This window comes from Chelonoidis abingdonii, chromosome 4 (genome assembly GCF_003597395.2).
Source record: "Chelonoidis abingdonii isolate Lonesome George chromosome 4, CheloAbing_2.0, whole genome shotgun sequence".
NCBI lineage: Eukaryota > Metazoa > Chordata > Testudines > Testudinidae > Chelonoidis > Chelonoidis abingdonii.
In genome coordinates, this window is record NC_133772.1 from 47,541,496 (window position 1) to 47,561,489 (window position 19,994).

Consider the following 19,994-nt stretch of genomic DNA (forward strand, 5'->3'; position numbering starts at 1 on the left):
TATATATATATATATATATATATAAAATCATAGGAATAAGTAGCCAAACAACATTGTTTGTTGTTATCTTTTATTTTATTATGGTTTTTACAATAAATGTGACAAATGTCTTGTCCCCTTTAATAAGATCCTGCTAAGTTTTTATTGGTATAACAGTATGGCAGCACCATAAACCCCTGGCATCTGGGCAACTGACTCCTTTAGGACAGTCTCACCGAGAAGTTTTATTAGTGATATGGTCCCTTCGATGCCTTCTCACCATGTTAGGGGTCTGTATAAACGAAGACAAGTCCATTTTTGTCACCCACACAGACAATCCATTTTATAGGGACGTGACTCGATTCTACCTCTGCACAAGCTTTTAGGATAAGCAGATTACCATACTGAAATATCTGGACACCTCTTCTTCTAGATTTAAATTAAAATATTTGTCTGAAATGGAATATCAGCATTTTGATGGAATTTCAACTAAATACCTTTTTGAATCAGAATTTCAGTACAGCTCTAGTGTGAACTGTTCTGCTCCAAGCATAGCTGGGAAAAAAGATTCCATAGAAGTGACGCTTGCTGTTTAAATACTTGTTTTTCATAGTATTCCGAGTACAATCCCAGGAATAAAACTCTGAAATTACATTTTCTGTATGGAGTTCATCTCTGAAACTGAGCATTGTGCTATTGAAGTTGAATCTTTTAAAAATATGAACTTTGTCCTAAATATGTTTAAGTACTGCCTAAGACAAAAGTACAAGCAATCTAAATGTTCTTATTTTACTTCACCTCGAAGATCCTTTTTATATATTTGCATAATAAGTATGGCTAAAGTTCATGAAAACGCTCCTTTTAAATTCATAAATTTAAAATCAGGACTAAAAATTTATATTATGTAAAGCAGCTTAGATCCAAAATAAATAGTTGTTTTGTTTTAAAACAGCTTTTATGGTGAAGCAGTGCTAAGAGCAAATATTCATAATTGTTAAAATATTTCACTTTATAGTTCACTGATTTTCAAAAAGTTATTTTTACATGCATACTAATAAGAAGCATGTGTTTTAACATTTGCATGTTTGAAACTGAATCTGTTGTGAACTACTGATATTTGTGTATGAGAGATGTTTTAAAAGTTTCCACTGTGTATGGGCTAGTACTACAATTGCATATGAAATCAAGAGGTATGGAATACTTCAATACAAAATACAAGCAAGTTTTTTGTGTTTTAATTAATCAAGCCTGAGTTTTTTATTGTGCCTTTTTGCTTGTATTCTGTGTAACTGCAGTTGATAAATCCAGTACACCACCCCTTGAGAGAGAGCCTTGTGCTTGTTTCATCCATTGCGTTTGGTTACTATGGCAGCAAAAAATGGTGAATAAAACCTCCACCAAAACACCTGGGATACAGAAATATAAACTTAGGCTATTTAGTTTTCTGCCCAAAAGAGTAGAAGGTTTAATTAAATTACAAGGTAGAAAGATTAATTTGAAGCTGTTTTGATTCAGTAACAGAAGGTTGTTTGTGGCTTTTATATACAGTTTTTTTTTTCTGTGGGTTAAATATTTGTATCTGTTTTAGGAAAACTGAATTAGCCATCTCATAGACATTAAACTTTCCGGTTGCTGGTGAAAATGCTGCAGTATCGGGTTTTGTTGTTTTGTAAAAACAAGTGAGGTTTGCCAATAAATTCTTTGTAACCAATTAAATGTGCTCTCCATATAGATAGGAATGCAATCTAGGTATGATGGGGAATGGCATAGTGAGTCAGGAGATATTGTACCAAACGGCCTGCTTTCACAGGCTTTATATAGATTCACACCCGTCCAGAATGCCAACTGCAGCAAATGGCAGTTTTCCAAAAATATGTGCCAAGTAAGGTGTAATCATTTGGATTAGCTAACCTTCCCCTGAGTATGTGCCTGTGTGTGTGTTTGTATGATGGGAGAGAAAGAGAACTGAAAAAGTAAGTTGAATAACATGGCACTGTTACGGCAGTGCAGCTGTTGTTGAATAATAGATATCATTAAACTCCAGTATAGGTATGTTTGAACTGATGATGTTGAATATGGATTATGGCTTTCTTTACTTGTTTGTAAAAGTAACTTTGTTTTTAACTCTGTCAATGTTAATATGCTTGAGTGTTCTAGACAGTAAAATGGGATTGCCTCTTCATATATTTCCTTTTTATTTAAAATAGTAACTGGCTAAGGATGTCCTCTTTGTTAGTTGACAATTAAGAGACTTGCATTTGAGTGTTGTGTGCTGAATTGGGTTATGTTCTGGATTGATTTGGTTTTGATGAGCATGTAAATTCATCCTTGAAATGTCAAGTAGAAACTGATTAATCCTTTCTTTTTGGTTGTTCTCATTAGCCCTTATATAGTTGCAGGTAGTTTGGATCAACACACTGGTGGCTCACAAGCCATTATTTTAGCTGGAGAGTTATACATTTGTTTAAATATTAATCAACTGGCTATTTTTCAGAAAAGTTTCCAACAGGGACATAGAAAAATAGGTCTTTTTTATTTTAAAGGAATTGCTAAACTAACACAGGTACAGATTAAATATATGCTTTCTCTTTTATTCTCTCATGTTGTATTGGATTGACACCACATCCTGCTATTTTTTAATAACTACCTAGGATGTCTTAACAAGTTTATGAATCATTGCCATGTAAACATTGGAAATGAAATGTTAATCATTCCAATACTGAGCTTTTCATTTTGTTTAGAGAGAGATTATGTGGTAATATAAACATCAAATGTCTCAGTTTAGCAAGGTGTTACCGTATTGCACAGTAAGCCTCTTTATACAATGCAGGAAGTGTAGTTTCCGGTAATTTGATTAAATTGAGTGAAACTATTGACTCTGCTCAGATTTATCAAATCAAGCATGTCTATCAAATGTCAGTATTAAAAGAAAGTTTGACAAGCGTGCAGTGGTTTTTTGGTTAGGCAAATGTACTTTGAGTTAAATCTTCAGAAGGACCTAGGTGCCTAAGCCTAATGTTTTGGTACCACTGGGATCCTCTGACCCTCCACTCAGTTTCTGCTTAACTTTGTAGGCACCTAAATTTCTGCTGTTTAATGTTCTCATGGCATGTAAGTTTCTCGCTGCTGTCTAATCCTAGGCATCTGGAAGCCTATCTCCCACCTAAACCCCATCAGGATCCTCAGATGGGGCATTGCAGGACCTGATCTGGTAGGCATTCTCCAAAGCACATCTAAACTCACGAGTAGGAGGTGATGGTAGGGGTGCCTGCCTTAAACTTCTAGCTCAGTGGTTAAAACGCTCACTGTGAATGTGGGGAGATCCCAGTTCAGTTCCAAATTTTGTCTGATGTGGAAAAGTGTCTCCCACTTCTCAGGAAAGTAGCCTAACTACAGGGCCATGGGATATATATGGGCTATAGGTAGGGATGTTTCAATCTCTCTTGGAGTTGTTCCAGTGTGGTTAGCCTAGTGGTTAATGCACTCACCTGAGAATTGGGAGACCTAAATTCAAATCATTTCTGAAGATTAGGCAGAGGGGGGGAATTGAACCTGCATCTCCCACATCAACGGTTTGTGCTCTAAGATGAGCTAAAAGTTTATAAGGGAAGAGAAGGCAAAAGAAACCAGATTAGACTTTTTCTTGGGATTTCACAGTACAGTCAGGGAACTGCAGCCTGAAAGCAAACCCGTCAGAAAGGAGAAAGATGCAGAAAGGACCCAAGACAGTTGATGACTGGGGTGCTGGAGCCAAGAGTGGGGATCCTTTGCTGGCCCAGAGAGTGGGACTACAGGTACAATTACCCTGTATTGTGGCACACAATGCCTAATCTAAAGGTATTGTTACCATGGGAGTATGGTCAAGTTAGATTTTGTGTGTGTGTGTGTGAGAGAGAGTGCGCATGCACAGCTGGCCAACCATCATGGATGGTGGGTATCACAGGCTAGGGAAGGCTGTGCCTTCCCAAACAGCCAGATGTGGTCCCACTCACACTCCATCTCCAGGCCTCCTCCTGCTTCCTGCTCTGGCCACTCTTCCCAGAGCCCCTGTGCAGTGGCTCGGGCTGGTGCTGCTGGTGGGAACTGCTCACCCAGTGCTCTGGGGCTGGGTGGGGTGTCTGGCTGGGGCTGCACTGCTTACCCTCCTGGCACTACAGGGCTGGGGCTGCACTGCCTGCCTGCCTGCCTGCCTGTGCTCCGGAGCTGAGCTGCACTGCCTGCCCACCCGGCACTCTAGGGCAAGGAAGAGCCGGGGCTAGGGGCTAACCTCTCCCACCCAGCAGTCTACGTGCCACTCATGCCAACCATATTTATTCCATGGCTTTCCCAGTGTTTAAAATTCCTAATTTGTGATTTGGGTTAAATTTTGGATTTTTTTTAAAGCCCCAAACTGTCATAAAAACGAGATTTATTTCTTCAAGGCCCAGCGAATTTCCTGAGAGATGCCCACTCTCTTTGTAAATCTTGTATTTTATTTTTAGTGGCTATCTTGGTGCTCTTAAATCTAGTGCTTTAAATTATTTTGGATGAACATGTGTTGAAATGCAGGAAAACTTAACATCTTTACTGGAAGTAGGCTGGAATATCCTGCTAGGTACAAGGACTAGAAAAATGAGAGTGAGGAGTATGGAAAAGGACGAGTTCAAATTAAGCCTAAAAAAAGATTGAGAGGTACGAAAAGGTCAACTAAGGTCTGCAATCTCCAGGTTCTGTAAAAAGTACCTTAGAAGGAGGAGAATAGGGAATCTAATGAGAAGCAGAAAGTAAAGGTTAATGATTCACAAGAGGGTAAGGCAAAATTGTGTATATATAGAACATCTCAAAACTCCCTGCTAAAACTGGACACAAAAGCTGACAAAATACTGAAAAAAGAGGTATCTGCAAGGCAAGCAGAACAGACTGGGAGATCAAGCTGTCAGGCGTACAAGACAGGCAGAGGTTGTAAAGGCTGCATGAAGCTCACAGAGATTATTTTAAGGGCTCTAAAATCCTCTTCTTCCCAAACCTGACCATACTTACAAAGGCTAGCGGGAAGGGCTTGATGTCAGGCATTTGAAACAGAGGGAATCAATGTTGCACTGTTATTTCCTCCAAGCTTAATTTAAATTACATGTTCAGAAATAGTCTCTCTCTTTTGGGACTTCAAATCAACCGAGAAACTGTTGAACAGGTAATCATTCAGGATGGAGTAACTGGTGTAATTTAGGAAGAGCTGATGGTGGCTGACCTCTTGTCTTGAATGAACACCTTGTGTCAGACTGCTCTGATGGCAAACTGTTTTCCTCTTATTGTTTGCTGTTTTGTATGAGTGATAATGCTCAAAATGCTTCTGTTCCCTGTTGTACTTAGTATTTGACTGACTATCTCTGGCAGCAACGTTTAGGGTGGGTAATTTGCCAAAGTTTTTATGTAAATTTTACTGCATGCATTTTAAGGTTAGAGTGGGAGAAATTCATAGATTGTCATTAACTTGTTTGCACTGTTAATCATTTTTGTTGTAACTGTGGGTGTGTTTACAAAGCAACTAGACACCTCTTGCCACAAGCAAAGGCAGACATATTTGTGCATTTGAAATATCTTACTTTTTTTGCTGAAGGTAAAGCTATGAAAATAGATCATTTGGCTTCTACACACAGAGTAAACCATTGGACCAAATCGAATAGAAGTAGCTGTGTGAGCTCATCTTGGATTGGTATATGGCTGTTGTGCAGAGTAAGAAGTGTACATTTCTTATGAGGAATAGGTTTGGTGATAAATATCTGTAAGGAGTTCTTCCTCTAGGGTGTTGGCTTTTTGTTTTGTCCATTGCATTCAATGATATGTTATAAATATTAGTCATCTTCTCTCTCTAGGTAATGCAGAGGATCTGGTCCTTAATTTTATTAATCAGATTGTATGATTCTGTGTGGGCACAGGGGTCTGCCCTTGTGAAACAACTTGCAGTATCGAGGCCTATGAAAGCATAGCACTTAGACTTTCAGCTTCTTAATGAAATACAGACTATGACAATCAAGTCTGAAGTAATGTTTTGCTGAGAAAATTCCACAGAATTTTAATATGCACCCTTTGAGGATAACTTGTAATTTTCCAGACTAAAATAATATATTTATCAAATATTTTATTGATATTTTTCCTTCAACTTATCTGTTACTATCTGCATACTTTCTTTGAGTTCTCTTTCTCTCCAGTTGAATAAAATTAGCTATTCCCCTCCTGTTTTAGCTGCTTCAGCTTGAACATACGACGTGCCATAGTAAATTGAAAAGAATTGTACCTGTTGAGGTGGGTGGCAGGGATTTCTTGCTGATCATCGATACATTTTAGTGAACAAGAAGCTGTTTTCTCTTTTTAGATTGTCTTTCTGTGTGTTTGTGTAACACCTTTACAGTGAAATCCTCATCCTCAAGTCAAGTATAACTTTTAGACTAATCTCCAGGTCATCTAATTTGTAGGACCAATATATAATGTAACTATATGTAGCACAGGCATTCACTGAGCTTGACAGCATTGTGAAAGCAAAATATTTCTCATGTTAAAACATTTGAGAACAACGTTAGAAAAATAATCCTTAGCTTTGACATAAGATTTTTCATGAGCAAAGCAATCTTTATAATTTGTTAGAAAAATCCCGTCATTCACTATGTACAGTATCATTTTATGCTTCTAGTATCGTTAGATATTGAAGGACTAGATGATCTTGTTCTGCCATTTTCTAGTCTAGCACAGCACAGATTATGCTTGACCACTTGCACTAGTAATTCTGTCTTTAGAAAATTAAAATAGAATTTCCTTTTAAACCATGATGATTCCATGTTTTCTAGTCTTGATTTGATTGTGTCTTTAGTGTGTTTGTCTTTTTACCCTGGAAGGAATAGGTTACTTAAATACTTGCTTTGCCTGGAAGTGTATATGTAATATATATGTGGTTAATGGTTAGCTAATGATTATCTATGTATATTTCAGCTCCTTTTTACAGACATTAAAAAAATGTTACAGTGTGTGGAATAGTATACTGTTACATTTTTGTTACCAATAAAGAATTATGAACCACTGAATACCATTGGCAATATCTTCTTAGAAAAGACCTAGTACCAAAATAACGGGTGTTCCAGTTGATCCTTTAAGTGTGTGTATATATAAAAAGCAAAAGCTGATTATTTAAAACAATGTGTTTTAAAAATACTTTTTCTTTCTTTTCTAGGCAGAATTCACACATGTCCAAGCAACGAGTAAACCAAAGACCCTCAAGCATGGTCAGTGAAACATCTACTGCAGTAACTACATCCGCTGTAGATACAAAACCTGGCTCCAAGGTAAGACAAAAGTCGTATAAGTTGGTAAAACCCTGGATCCCTTTGTCATAAACAGATAGCTAAGGGTTAATGTTTCTTTTACCTGTAAAGGGTTAACAAAGGGAACCAAACACCTGACAAGAGGACCAATCAGGAAACTGGATTTTTCAAAGCTTAAGGGAGGAATTTGTGGTCTTTCTTGGTCTTGGTCTTTGTCTGTTCTGTGCTCTCTCAGCTATGAGAGGGTCTATTTCCAGTCCTTCTAATCTTCTGTTTCCAGTTGTAAGTAAAACAAGTTAGCAAAGTATAGTCTTTTAATTGTTTTGCTGTATTTGCATCTGTGTATGCTGGTGGAGTCTTTATGTGTATTTGCTATAAGACTTTAAATTGTATGTTTGGGTACAGGCTGTTTATCCCTTTTCTATTGTTTATTCATTTCTATAAGTTGAAAACCCTGTATCTTACCATCTAGATTACAGAGAACTGTTATTCTATCTTCTCATTCTTTTTTATTAAAAGTTTTGCTTTTTAAGACCTGTGGATTTTGTTTCTAGTTGACCCACCAGGAAATTGGTGGGGAGAAAGGAAAGAACAGGGGAAAGAGAGAGAATCTTTTCTGTTCCCTTGTCTTTTGGGTTGTCCTCTTTGGTGAAGAGAGGAGACATGCTTCTTGGTATTGTGATGTAAAGAGGTTGCATGCAGTAGCTCTCAGGTTAGCCAGAGAGGAAATTCGGTGGGAGAGAGGTGGGGGGAATGGTTTTTTATTCCCTTTGTGGTAAGACTCAGGGCATCTGAGTCTTGGGGGGTTCCCCAGGGAAGGTTTTGGGGAGACCAGAGTGAGCCAAACACTGGAAATTGGCTGGTGGCAGCGATATCAGATCTAAGCTGGTAATTAAGCTTAGAGGGTTCATGCTAGCTTCTCAGGTTATGAACGCTAAGGTTCAAATCTGAGTAGGAAAGCTATGACATGGTGGCAGCGAAGTGGGAAAGATAAGTCGTATAAGTTGGTCTAGTGGTAAAACCCTGGATCCCTTGAAGTCAAGGGGAATTTTGTTACTGAATTCAGTAAAGCCAGGATTTCACCCTGGAAGTCTTATAATGAGTTTCCTGGGAATGTCAATATCTTCCACCCATGCAAAATTGGGAAAAAACTAGACTAACTAAATAAGCTTTGGACAGCTCAGAAGCCCCCAAGTAGATGACAATTTTAGGTGAGTATTTGAAAATTATTGATGAGATGAAATGCAGAGTTTGAGAGGTTCCTAAGGAGTGGAAGTATGTGTAAGTAATACTGGTATTCCCACAGGTCATATGATTGTCCAAAGCACTTCAAAATCACCTGCAAAATAGTGGAAATTTTAACTTGGTCTTCCACTTAATTTCCCTTTAGTTACCATCACTTCCTCTTCCTTTATCTTAGGCACTTCTCCACTTTAGCCTCATGTATCATTAGTGCTTGCACCACTACTATATTTGGAACATTTAGTTTACAAAAATAATGGAAAAATCAACAGAATATGGCAAAAATGATCATCTGTCTGAGGGCACAAAATATACCTGTGCTTTACTTTAGTAAACCCAAGCTTACTTTAGTTGCATCTCCAAGACTACAGTAAATTAAAAAATAGAAGATGAAGGGGAGGGGGAAATGGCTGTAAAGAAGCAAAAATAATAGAAGAGCTAGCTAAGAAATATAAATGAAGCCTTAAATTTGTCTGTGGCCTTTTCACTTCTCAAACCTTCTTCATTGGGAAGGTGTAAAATCTGTTAAGTATCTAAGTCAGTGATATTCATACCTCAATGGTTCAGGACCAAAATTTGCTATCAGCATTACCCAAAAGAGCCACAATATTGTGAATTCATTGTTTCATTTACACACTAAAGAGCCACTTGTGGCTCACAAGCCTCAGTCTGAGTATCGCTGATCTAAGTCAAAGAAGAAAGGATTTTGCCAAATTGATTGTAAAGAATGCTTACTGAGTTAACCTCTTTGTTAATGTGGCATCAGCTGAGAACTTGAATTCTGCTGAATTATTTTTCTTGACTGATTACTGGGGATAAGTAAGTCATTTAATTAAAAACTCAAAAATGCTTTTTAGATCCAGAGTGTAAGAATGCAGTTACAGGTTACTAGATCAATGCACATGTTGTCATATGGCAGTCATTAGTATTACATTTAAAGCCAAACATGTTAACAATAAAAGTATACTAATAGATGGATTTTTCATCTTAAAATAGTAAGCTTAAATGTCCGCTTGAGGTACATGGTAAATTCTTTCAGTCACAGTTGTGAATACTTTATTTATTTAACTTCCTTATTACGATTTTTTTAAATGCTATTTAATTTTTTAAATTTTGCTTTTGTTGATTATGGTAGAGACAATTATTGACACTGCCAAAATTGACAGACTTAACAGTTTACCTAATGTAAGTAACTTTGGTGTGTAGAACTCTGTTATAAGGTGGGAAGAAGACTTTTCTCTCCCCCTTCTCCAGTTTGCCAGTAAATGATGTCCAACATCACCTTACAACATCCTTCAGTCTTTCTCTTTGCCCTATGAGGAATTCTACTGCAGTTCTGTCTGCATCCTAGAGATGAGATGAGCCTGCGTGATCTTGGCAGCCTACCAGGTGCAGCATTTCCCTCAGTGCAGCAGCATGAGCTCTGGTGCAGAGCGGAGCGAATTGGTTGGGTGGAATCTCTTCTGCTTCTTGTGCTTCTCCAATAAGATTTACTGAAGTCCTCTTTACTCTAAGTCCTTTTTACCTCACCTTTGCTTTGCCCCACAGAGATTCTTACTTATCATCGGGATCTTCTCCCTGTGGAACCTTTTGCTTCCAATAATCTACTTGTCTTCAGGAGGAGGGGGAACAACACAACGTCCAAGGTCTTAACAGAAGCTCATTTCCACTCTTACTCAGAGCTAGACTTAATTATTCCATGCATCCCTAGCAGTTCAATCACTCCTACTCCTCCACAGACTCAGAAGTGGACATTTTTGGCTATCTCCCAAACAAACAAAGATTGTCTTCCCCCTTCCCAAGGACCACTTGGGCAGTACTGAGCAGCAATGAGAATCTCTGGACAAACATTAGGGCATTCCAAATTAATGTAAAGATAATACAGTAAGTATCATATTATACTGTCAGAAGAACATAAGAATGGCTATACTGGATCAGAGCAATGGTCCATCTAGCTCAGTATCCTGTCTTCCAATGGTGACTGGTGCTAGGTGCTTCAGAGGGAATGAACAGAACAAGGCAATTATTGAGTGATCCATTCCATGTCATCCAGCCCCAGCTTCTGACAATTAGAGGTTTAGGGACACCCAGAGCATGGGGTTACATCCCTAACCATCTTGGCTAATAGATGTTGATGGACCAGTCCTCCATGACCGTATCTAATTCTTTTTTGATCCCAGTTATATTTTTGGCCTTCACGTCCCCTGGCAATTAAATTCTTCAGGTTGACTGTGTGTTGTATGAAGAAGTATTTCCTTATGTTTGCAGGGAACATACAACATAACCTGTCAAGCATAACTTTCCGTCTACTAATTTCATTGGGTGGGTAACCCCTATTTCATGTGTTGTGAAGGGGTAAATAACAGTTCCTTCTTCACTTTCTCCACACCATTCATGATATTATAAACCTCTATTATATCCCCCCTTAGTCATCTCTTTTCTATGCTGAACAGTCCCAGTCTTTTTAAATTTCTCCTCACATGGAAGCTGTTCCATAACCCTAATAGTTTTGTTGCCCTTCTGTACTTTTTCCAATTCTAATGTATCTTTTTTTTTTTAGTTGGGGTGTTCAAGGTACAAGGAGTACCATGGATTTATGGCATTATGATATTTTCTGTTTTATCTATCCCTTTCCTAATGGTTCCTAACATTGTTAACATTATTGACTGCCACTGCACATTGAGCAGATGTTTTCAGAAAACTGTTCACAATGACTCCAAGATCTTTCTTGAGCGGTAGCAGCTAATTTAGACCCCACTGCTTTGCATGTATCAGTGGGATTATGTTTTCCAATGTGCATTATTTTGCATTTATCAGCACTGAATTTCATCTGCCATTTTGTTGCCCAGTTGCCCAGTTTTTAAGTTGGAAAAGTTGGACACCAACACTGTTATGATTCAGATGAAATTGGAACAGCATTTAGTACTGATATGTTGATGATAATGGGAAGCTGACTTTCCTCAACTAGTTACTTACTTAAATACTATTGCCAATACGTGTGTGCCTTTTGAAGAGTGCTAGAACTATTTCATTACTATGTAAAAAATATGAAACGATGCCTCAGTTATTTGTAGTCTGAGTGATGTGACTCTAGTGCAGTATGTGTAGTACTATTGTAATGTGCTTCTTTTCAGGTTTTAAAATCTGGCAATAAAGTTCACAGCTTTGGAAAGAGGGACCAGTCTATCAAGAGGAATCCTAATGTTCCTGTTGTGGTGAGAGGCTGGCTACACAAACAGGTGTGTGAGAGATTATATATTTCTCTCTTAGTATTGCGGAATGTGCAACAGAATATATCAGATAGCTATGAAAACTTTTTAGATAACAGTAAAAATTGAAGTGCCTGAATTTCAATTTTGTGGAACACCTGATGCTCCCATTGACTTCAGTAGAGAGTTTGCTTGCTCAGCACCGCTAAAAGTCAGGCACTGAAGCTTTCAATAGAGATTTGATTTGAACATGGAAAAAATGAGAGAAACACTATAGTACGGTTTAAATGTGGAAGCCACAACTTTATTTTAAACTGCTACCTAACTCTGGTAACCACTGCACACTACATGGCAGGGTTATTCCAGTGTGGCTCTCAACTGACACCGATGAGCCTACTGTTCATAAATCTGAGTATGATTATAAAGGACTGCCAATGGATTCTGACTCAAAGCCAGAGTCCTGACTCCTTCCCATCCTCCACTGTAGAAGTAGGATAAGATAAAGGGAGCCACAAGCTGAGCGAGACAGAGGCCAGCCCTCTCATCATGTATTACCATACCAGGACTGTTGCCTGAGCAGCCCACTCTAGGTTACAGGGACTTTAGTCAGATCTTTTTTAACCCACCAGTCACACTGGAATCTGCCAGCGTTGCAGCATTTGTAACCTAAATTCTCCAGAAGAAGACCTCCTGGATGTCATTAGTAAGTGAAAAAAAATCCACACAGCAGTTTGCCAGTTTTGCCATATGAACAAATTCCCTTCCATGCCCTACACTGCTGATCAGCCTAGCCCCCACCATCACTGGAGATCTATCAGTTAGATTAAAAGGTGGCAAGGGTGGGAGCCTTTGATGGCTAACCTCTCTAGGTAATAAACTGTATCAACCCATGATCCTCACATTCCACTACCAGCAAAGGGGAGCTAGTATCCTGGCCCCAGTAGCACCCACAATGCCCAGTAGCAGCTGCAGTGGACAGGACAGGCCCCAATAGTCCAGATCATGTAGGCCTTTTCCTTTCGTTCCAGTATGGAACTGACCGTTTTGTTCTTTTTAAAAGAACATTATAAAATCTTATCTTAAATCAACAATCCACACATGGTTAAGAAGTGTCAATTCGTCCTAAAATGTATTGACATGTTCAAAACCCCTTTCTTTCCTAAAGCATTAATTATTTCATACAAAAAAATTAAATTGTAATTGCTTTTCAAATCTCTGTGCTATAGCTGATAAAACATACTCTGTTTAAAATCTTGTCAACTGCTTAAGGCCTCGTAGGCTATAGTGTATTCTAAATTGATTTTTTAAGTTACCTTGAAGGTTAGTGACAAGATCTTCTAGGAAGTGTGTCTTAGCCTTTTTGTGTTTTCTATAAATTTTGTCTCTTGATTTATTTACAGTTTTTTATTCTTTTCTGTGCCGTTCCACTAAGTTTTCCCATTTCACTCTGCTTATATGCTGATACTCATCTTTGTCAAGGAGCAATCCTTGGAATGAGTATCACTTCCTATTACACAATTAATTATCCTAATTACCTGCTAGATCTGTGAGAAAAATATATGATAGCTACCCATACTGCGCAATCCATGTACCCTTCAGATTTTAGATTACTTAGAGAATAAAAATAATTTTTTTGAAAATTGTCCTGGATAGCATAGGGAAGATTTATCCTGTAACTTGATATTAGCTGTGATGATTCTATCATTGCATAATGTTTCTTCAAGCACAAGTAAAATATTTATTTTTGTAATTATTAATATTGTATTTTGGGACATCTGTGGTAATCTGTTAATTAGTAGAGCACTGTCGGAATTAGATAATAAAACAGACAACTATATGAATTTTTATTTGAACTGAAAGAAATTATATTACATTTGTTGCTTTTGCAGGATAGCTCTGGAATGAGATTATGGAAAAGACGATGGTTTGTGCTGTCTGATTATTGTTTGTTTTATTACAAAGGTGAGTAGACAAATGTATCAGAGGGGTAGCCGTGTTAGTCTGGATCTGTAAGGTGCCACAGGATTCTCTGCTGCTTAGACAAATGTAGTGGTTTTTGAGAGTTTCATGAAACTAAGGCCATTGTGAAAAATGTTCTAATTTGCTCCTCAGAACTCTTTAGAGCTCAAAAAACTGTTAAACTTTTACACTGCTGTTTACCCTTCAAACAATTGTTTAACATTACATTGTGACTCAAACCCTCATTAGAAAGCAACATTACTGTTTGCTTGCTTCCTTGTATTGGTTTGTCCCACTTATTGGAATATAAGTTATGGGGATAGTACTTCCCTAACTCACATAGATGTTGAGATTAACTACATTGTTTGTAAAGTGCTTTGAAATATTTGGAAGGTTTTATAGAAGTGCAAAGTATTATTTATTCATATTTATGACTATTGTTCCTCTGTGTAGTGCCAGTAATAATGAATGTTCATTAACTATAGTAATTATTTGGCTAGATGTAAGAATCACTGAGTGAAATTGTTTTAGATTATCAAAATGGTCTATTCTGACCTTAAAAACAAATCTAAGAATGTTTACTATATATTGATCTGAGAACATTACACACATGAGTGAGTAAAAAGGCAGGAAGGAAGAAGAAACAGGATAACATGGGTGGCCAGTCCCCATGGATGGGGCCTTACTAGGAATGGATGTAGAGGGGAGTCTAAGTGGAGACAGTGGGCCCTTGTTGCCTCAGTGGATTTTAAAGGAAAGCTGAACAAAGACTGTCTCTCTGCTTTGTCCCTCTTTAATTCATTGTCACTTTGGTGGCCTTCTTTTCCACTTTCCCATGTTTCTGCCCTTTGGTCACTAAAGGGACATCATCAGAAGCTTTGTTCTCTGTTTTATTCTTCTGACTAAAAAATAAGGGGAAAAGTTTGGTTGGCTGGAAGAATTCTGATAGCATTACTTCATATAATAAGCAATTGTTTTCTCCACTTGTTGGTACTGTTACTGGTATATGTTAGGGCAGCGGTTCTCAACCTTTCCCAACTACTGTACTCCTTTCAGGAGTCTGCAGCCCAAGCCCCACCATCCAGAGCTCAAGCCCGAGCCCACCACCTGGGGCTGAAGCATATAATTTAGTTTTGCGGGGCCCTGGGTAATTTCCTTGCTTGCCTCCTTCTAATGCCAGCCCTGCACTTGTGACCGTCCTAGGGGGTCGTGTGCCCCAGGTTGAGAAACACTGATCTAGATGAGTTGATGTATGCTGTGGAAGACGTCTGCGTATCCCTAGGACTATGTGTACACCTGATTGAGAACCACTGTGTTAGGGAATATGTTTGTTTACACCTGTTGAAGAAGTGCCCTGAATCATTTTGATTTTTCTTTCATTTAATAGACAGCAGAGAAGAAACTGTTTTGGGTAGCATACCATTGCCTAGTTATGTAATATCTCCTGTTGGACCTGAAGATCGCATAAACCGCAAGTATTCCTTTAAGGTACAATTAATAAATCACAGAGCTTATGATTTATGTTCAGCAGTAAATACACTATATATTTAAAAACTGTTCAGAGGAAACAGTAACTATCTCCATTTTTAAATTATTGTAAAAATGAATGTTTTGTTTTTTACATCATATCTACTTCACACATACTTACAGTGGTCCATATTTCTTTCTTGGATCTAATAGTTTTATCATAGTTCATTTTTCTGCTATGCTATAAGTTTCCATGTAGCTTTAGTATGTGCCTGTGGTTAATGATCTTCTATCTGTAAAATATCAGAAAATAAAACTGACAAACCTTATCGATAGTCTTATAAATAGAGAGAAATACTGACTTTTTCTCCCATAGAAAGTTTTCCTTCACAGTGGATGGGGGTGACTTATTTTTTTTTGCAATAAAACCACCACTAAGTGTTGATAAGGAGAAGAAATGACAGTACCGTGACTTCAGTTGCTTTGTTATATAATGCATTGTGACAATTAAACTTCTCATTTATTTTCTCCACAAAAAATGGATAATTAGTGTGGCCTCTATAATAGTTCAAAAGAATTAATTTCCTCCTTTTATCTCTTAACTCATTTTGTAATTTCCTCTTCTTAAGGAAGAACAGCCACGTTTATCTACTTGAAGTCTTGAAGCTATAGTTGTTTAAGGTTCTACTTAGAACAACATTTTAATTTTGCCTTCCATGTAGTTAAGTACATCTATTGTTTTGATAAGGAGTGTTCTTTGTTAAAATTCTATGTTGAATGATTTATGGTTTGCTCTAGCTATTTATTGCTCTTTGAAATTACAACAAAAAAAAAATAAACCTATTCTTGGTAATGGAAAAGCCTGCTTCCAGCTCACTACACGTCTGAGCACGTGCATTAAGGCAAATTATAGAGGCTTCAATGCAGGTTATATTTTTAAAATATACAGATATTTGGAACAGAACATGACACATTGAATCCATCAAAGTAAATTACAAGTATTAGTCATGCACAGTTTCATCAAGTGGTATGCCAATGACGTTCTAGAAAGAAACTTTTTTCCATCTGTTTTGCCTTATGAGAATTACAGAAAGATTTAGCTTTTAAATCTGCCCACCCAGAGCTTTTTCTTTCTTCTCGATTTGTGGGTTTTAGCAATTCAGATTGCCTGTTGCTGATCTCAGGTTTATTTTCTGTGGAAAATGAAATGAAATTGATTTGTTTAAATGAATGTTTCTTCAAGTAGTGTCCCTATGGGTGTTCCAATTCAGTTGCACATGTGCCTTTGATTGGCAATTTTCAGTAGCAGTGCCTGTTAGAAGCTCATGTGCCCTTTACCTAGGATACATAGAGTTGCAAAGGCAAACCATCCTCAGTTCCTTCTCAACCACCCCACAACTTGAGACAGCACATCTAAAATAACCACTTCAACTTTGCCTCGACTTCTTAGTTTAGCTTATTTAGTTCTTTTGATAATTGTACTACTTTAGTTATAACTTGGGCGTTCCTGTTTAATTCCCTGCTGTTCTGAAAGGTTTGCTTTTGGGGGCATTATCAGCTTGTCATGTTGGTGTCCCTGAGATTCAAGCACTACCTTACCTGCTGGGAAGCTGTCCTGGTCAGTAACAGACATTCTATGTATCCATTGTTTGGGAGACACTCACATCCCAGCTAAATTCCGTTCAGTTCAGCTTTTAAAGGCAGATCTCGTAAAAAGTGGGAGATTAAACTTTAGCTCCTTAGGTTGGCGTGCTCCCTCCTCCAATCTGCCTCAGATACAGGCCCAGATCCCCCTTGCCCCCCAAGACATTAGCCTCAGAGTGAGCATCTTTCTCCGTTGACCTTAGTACCTAGGTCTTTGCAGGATAAGAGCACATCAGAGATTCTAAACGCTGCTACACCTAGGAAGTCTGTAACATCATCAAACTTTTCTTTACCACCTCTAGTACCTAAACAGGTGATCCAGACTGCAACATTGATACCTCTACAGAGCTAGACACGTACATCTAGACAGATACTACCACCAACACCTTCAGTATCGATATTGTTTACTGTGGAGCCCTGTCTAATCCAGATGCAGATTCATGCACAGGAAGTTCAGATTCTACAAGGACTTGTAGTGTCTGATGAGCCAGAGTCTCCACTATGAATGGGTATCTAACAGAAGTCAGTATTGAGATTTGCAGGGTCTCTGAGGCCTTACCTTTTTCTGGTACCTTCTGGTTCTATGATACCATTCCATCAAGCAGACAGTGATGTGCTCCTCCTCTATACTATACTGCGGACACTTCTTTAGAATCCTCTAGTGATGCGGGACTCACCCCTGCAGCAACTCCTGCTGGTTGACTCTGGGAATTAGCTCATCCAAACTCCGGAACACCCTCTGCAGGCTGGTGTCCCGCTGCCACTTGGCCTTCCTGGTGCCCCTTGTCTTTGGGGTGCTGCCCCCTGGCAGTACACCCCTCAGTCTCTGGGTCTCCCCTCCCTGGGGAACTCCCAGCCGCTATCCCCACCTCTCCTCAGTCATAGGCTACTTCCAGTCACCAACTCACCCCCGTGCCCTGGGGCAGACTGCAGTGTCAGCCACTCGTCATAGGCAAGGTTGAGTTTGGACCTGCTGCCTCTCTCTGCAGCCCAAGTGCCTTTATGGGGCCTTGGACAAGGCCCTGCAGCCTGGGGAGTTGCCATCCTGGAGCTCCCCAGCCCCCCGGCCTTTCCCTAGCCCTGCCTCACTCTAGCACCCTGAGCTTCCCAGCAGCCAGGCCCTTCTCTCTCTGAACGCAGAGAGAGACTGCATGTGCTTTTGGCCCACTGCCGTCTTATAAGGGTCAACTGGGCCCTTATTAAGACAGTTTCGGCCTGATTGGGGCATGGCACCCAGCTGAGGTTGCTTTACCCAATCAGCCCCACTTTTCCTTCCCTTCCACAGCCCTCTCCCTGGGTGACCATCCCGCTACAATTCCCATATTGCTGTACAGGGGTCTCCTACTTACCACCATAGAGACTTCTTTCCAGGCACCTTATCTGAGAAAAAGCCCAAAGGGCAAGAGAATCTCGTGCCCCTTCTCCTGTGTATTAGCAGCATAGGATGCGTCCCCCTCTACCTTATGGTCCTCAGTGGCCATATTGGGTCCCATGGGCAACCTTCCATCAGCAATATTGAGGGGTCTTAGCTACTCCTGTGGGGAATATTGTGACAGGCAATTGCTGGCTCCATCTCTCCCTCTTAAACAACCACGACTTCATGAGGAGCTTTTAGAAGAGCAAGAGACTAGAGTGGATAAGGATGTGACACCACAAACTCATATCTCTTCATCTTCTCCAGATGTAGTTTTGATGCCTCCTCCACTCTCTTATGCCAAAGATTTTAAAACAGTTTTAAGAGCTGACTAAATAGATTGTTGCCTTGCTTCAGTCCCATTGAACAAGTTCCAAGAGTCACAACATAAGCTCTTGGATATACTCCACCTGGCAACTTCTCACTGAGTAGCTACACCAGTAAATGAGATTCTGCTGGATCCTGTCAAAATGATCTGATAGACTTGAGCAAGCCGATTAAAAGTACTATGTTCCTCCAAAGACTTCTGAGTTTTTATTTTCACACTCTTCTCCTAATTCTTTGGTTGTGTGAAAGCTGTTAATGAGTATGGTAAACAGCACCACACTGAATCCTATGCCATATAATCACATCAGAAGCATCTTGACCTCTTTGGGCTTAAAAACTACTCTTCCTCAACACTGCAGTTTAGAATAGCAAATTATTAGGCTCTGATGGCAAAGTGTGATCAGACCAATTACGGCAAATTAAACACTTTTATTGCTCATCTTCCCCCAGATCATCAGGAACAGTTTCAGGCCATCAAAACTGCGGGTTAGTTCTTAATGAGGACCATACTACAAACCTCCCTGGATGCAGCCAGCAGTGCAACTTGTTCTATCTCTACTACTGTCATCATGCATTAAGTATCTCGGCAGCAGCTATCAGCATGTCTTAGGGAGGTCTAAATATCATAGAAGACCTTCCTTTTCACACTGAGACTTTTCAGTGAGTCCAGCAAAGAATCTTGCACACCTCAAAAGACTCAAGGGCCCCTCTCTATAAACTCTATAAATGAAAGACAATGTAGTAGATCACAAAGGGTGCAGAGATCCATCTGGTCCAATTCTCCAGCTTTCATAGACCCTAAGAAAAGACAGATATCAGAAGAAGAGACCACCTGCTATGACCACTACCACCACCCAACCCTTATTATCATTGAAATGTCAATTTGATTATCTGATTGAAGGTCAAGAACCCGTCCTACTGTGGAATCTTCAGCAACACCACACTACCCATCTTCCTCCCTTTGGTGATCATCTCTCCCATTTTTGACCTGCCTGGGAGAAAATTATACAAATAACAGATTATAACATTGGGTAACTCCATCCATTTCTCCTCCATCCTGCCATCCCACCCCATTTTCCTTGTCCCTCCTCAGGGATTCTTGTCACAAACATTTACGGAGACAGGATTTCCCTTCTATACGTAGGAGCCATAGAACCAGTTCCAGTTCACCGCAGAAGGGGATTTTATGACAAGTATTTTCTGGTTCCATAAAAGAAGGGGTCATGGTGACCAAATCCAGTGCACTTTCTAGAAACATTCAGTGTATTTTAGCAAATTTGTAAAAATAAATAAATATGGAGAGCTGAGACCTTGTCTACACTACAGGTTACTTTGGTGTAACCCCTGAGTGACGTAAGTTACACCGACCTAAGAGCAGGTGTAGACAGCGGTATGTTAGCAGGAGAGCTTCCCCACCGACATAGCTACCACCTCTCGTGGAGGCAGGAATTATTAAATCGA

At 39.2% G+C, this 19,994-nt stretch overlaps 1 protein-coding gene across 1 annotated transcript in view; it reads left to right on the forward strand.

The window, feature by feature from the left end:
* Positions 1-19,994, forward strand: part of PLEKHA7 (pleckstrin homology domain containing A7) — a 334,075-nt gene that overhangs the window by 198,658 nt on the left and 115,423 nt on the right. The window contains exons 5-8 of the mRNA XM_032799204.2: positions 7,181-7,292; positions 11,648-11,752; positions 13,612-13,684; positions 15,069-15,169. Of these exons, the coding sequence (XP_032655095.1) occupies positions 7,181-7,292; positions 11,648-11,752; positions 13,612-13,684; positions 15,069-15,169 (391 nt within the window). The remainder of the gene's footprint in view (positions 1-7,180; positions 7,293-11,647; positions 11,753-13,611; positions 13,685-15,068; positions 15,170-19,994) is intronic.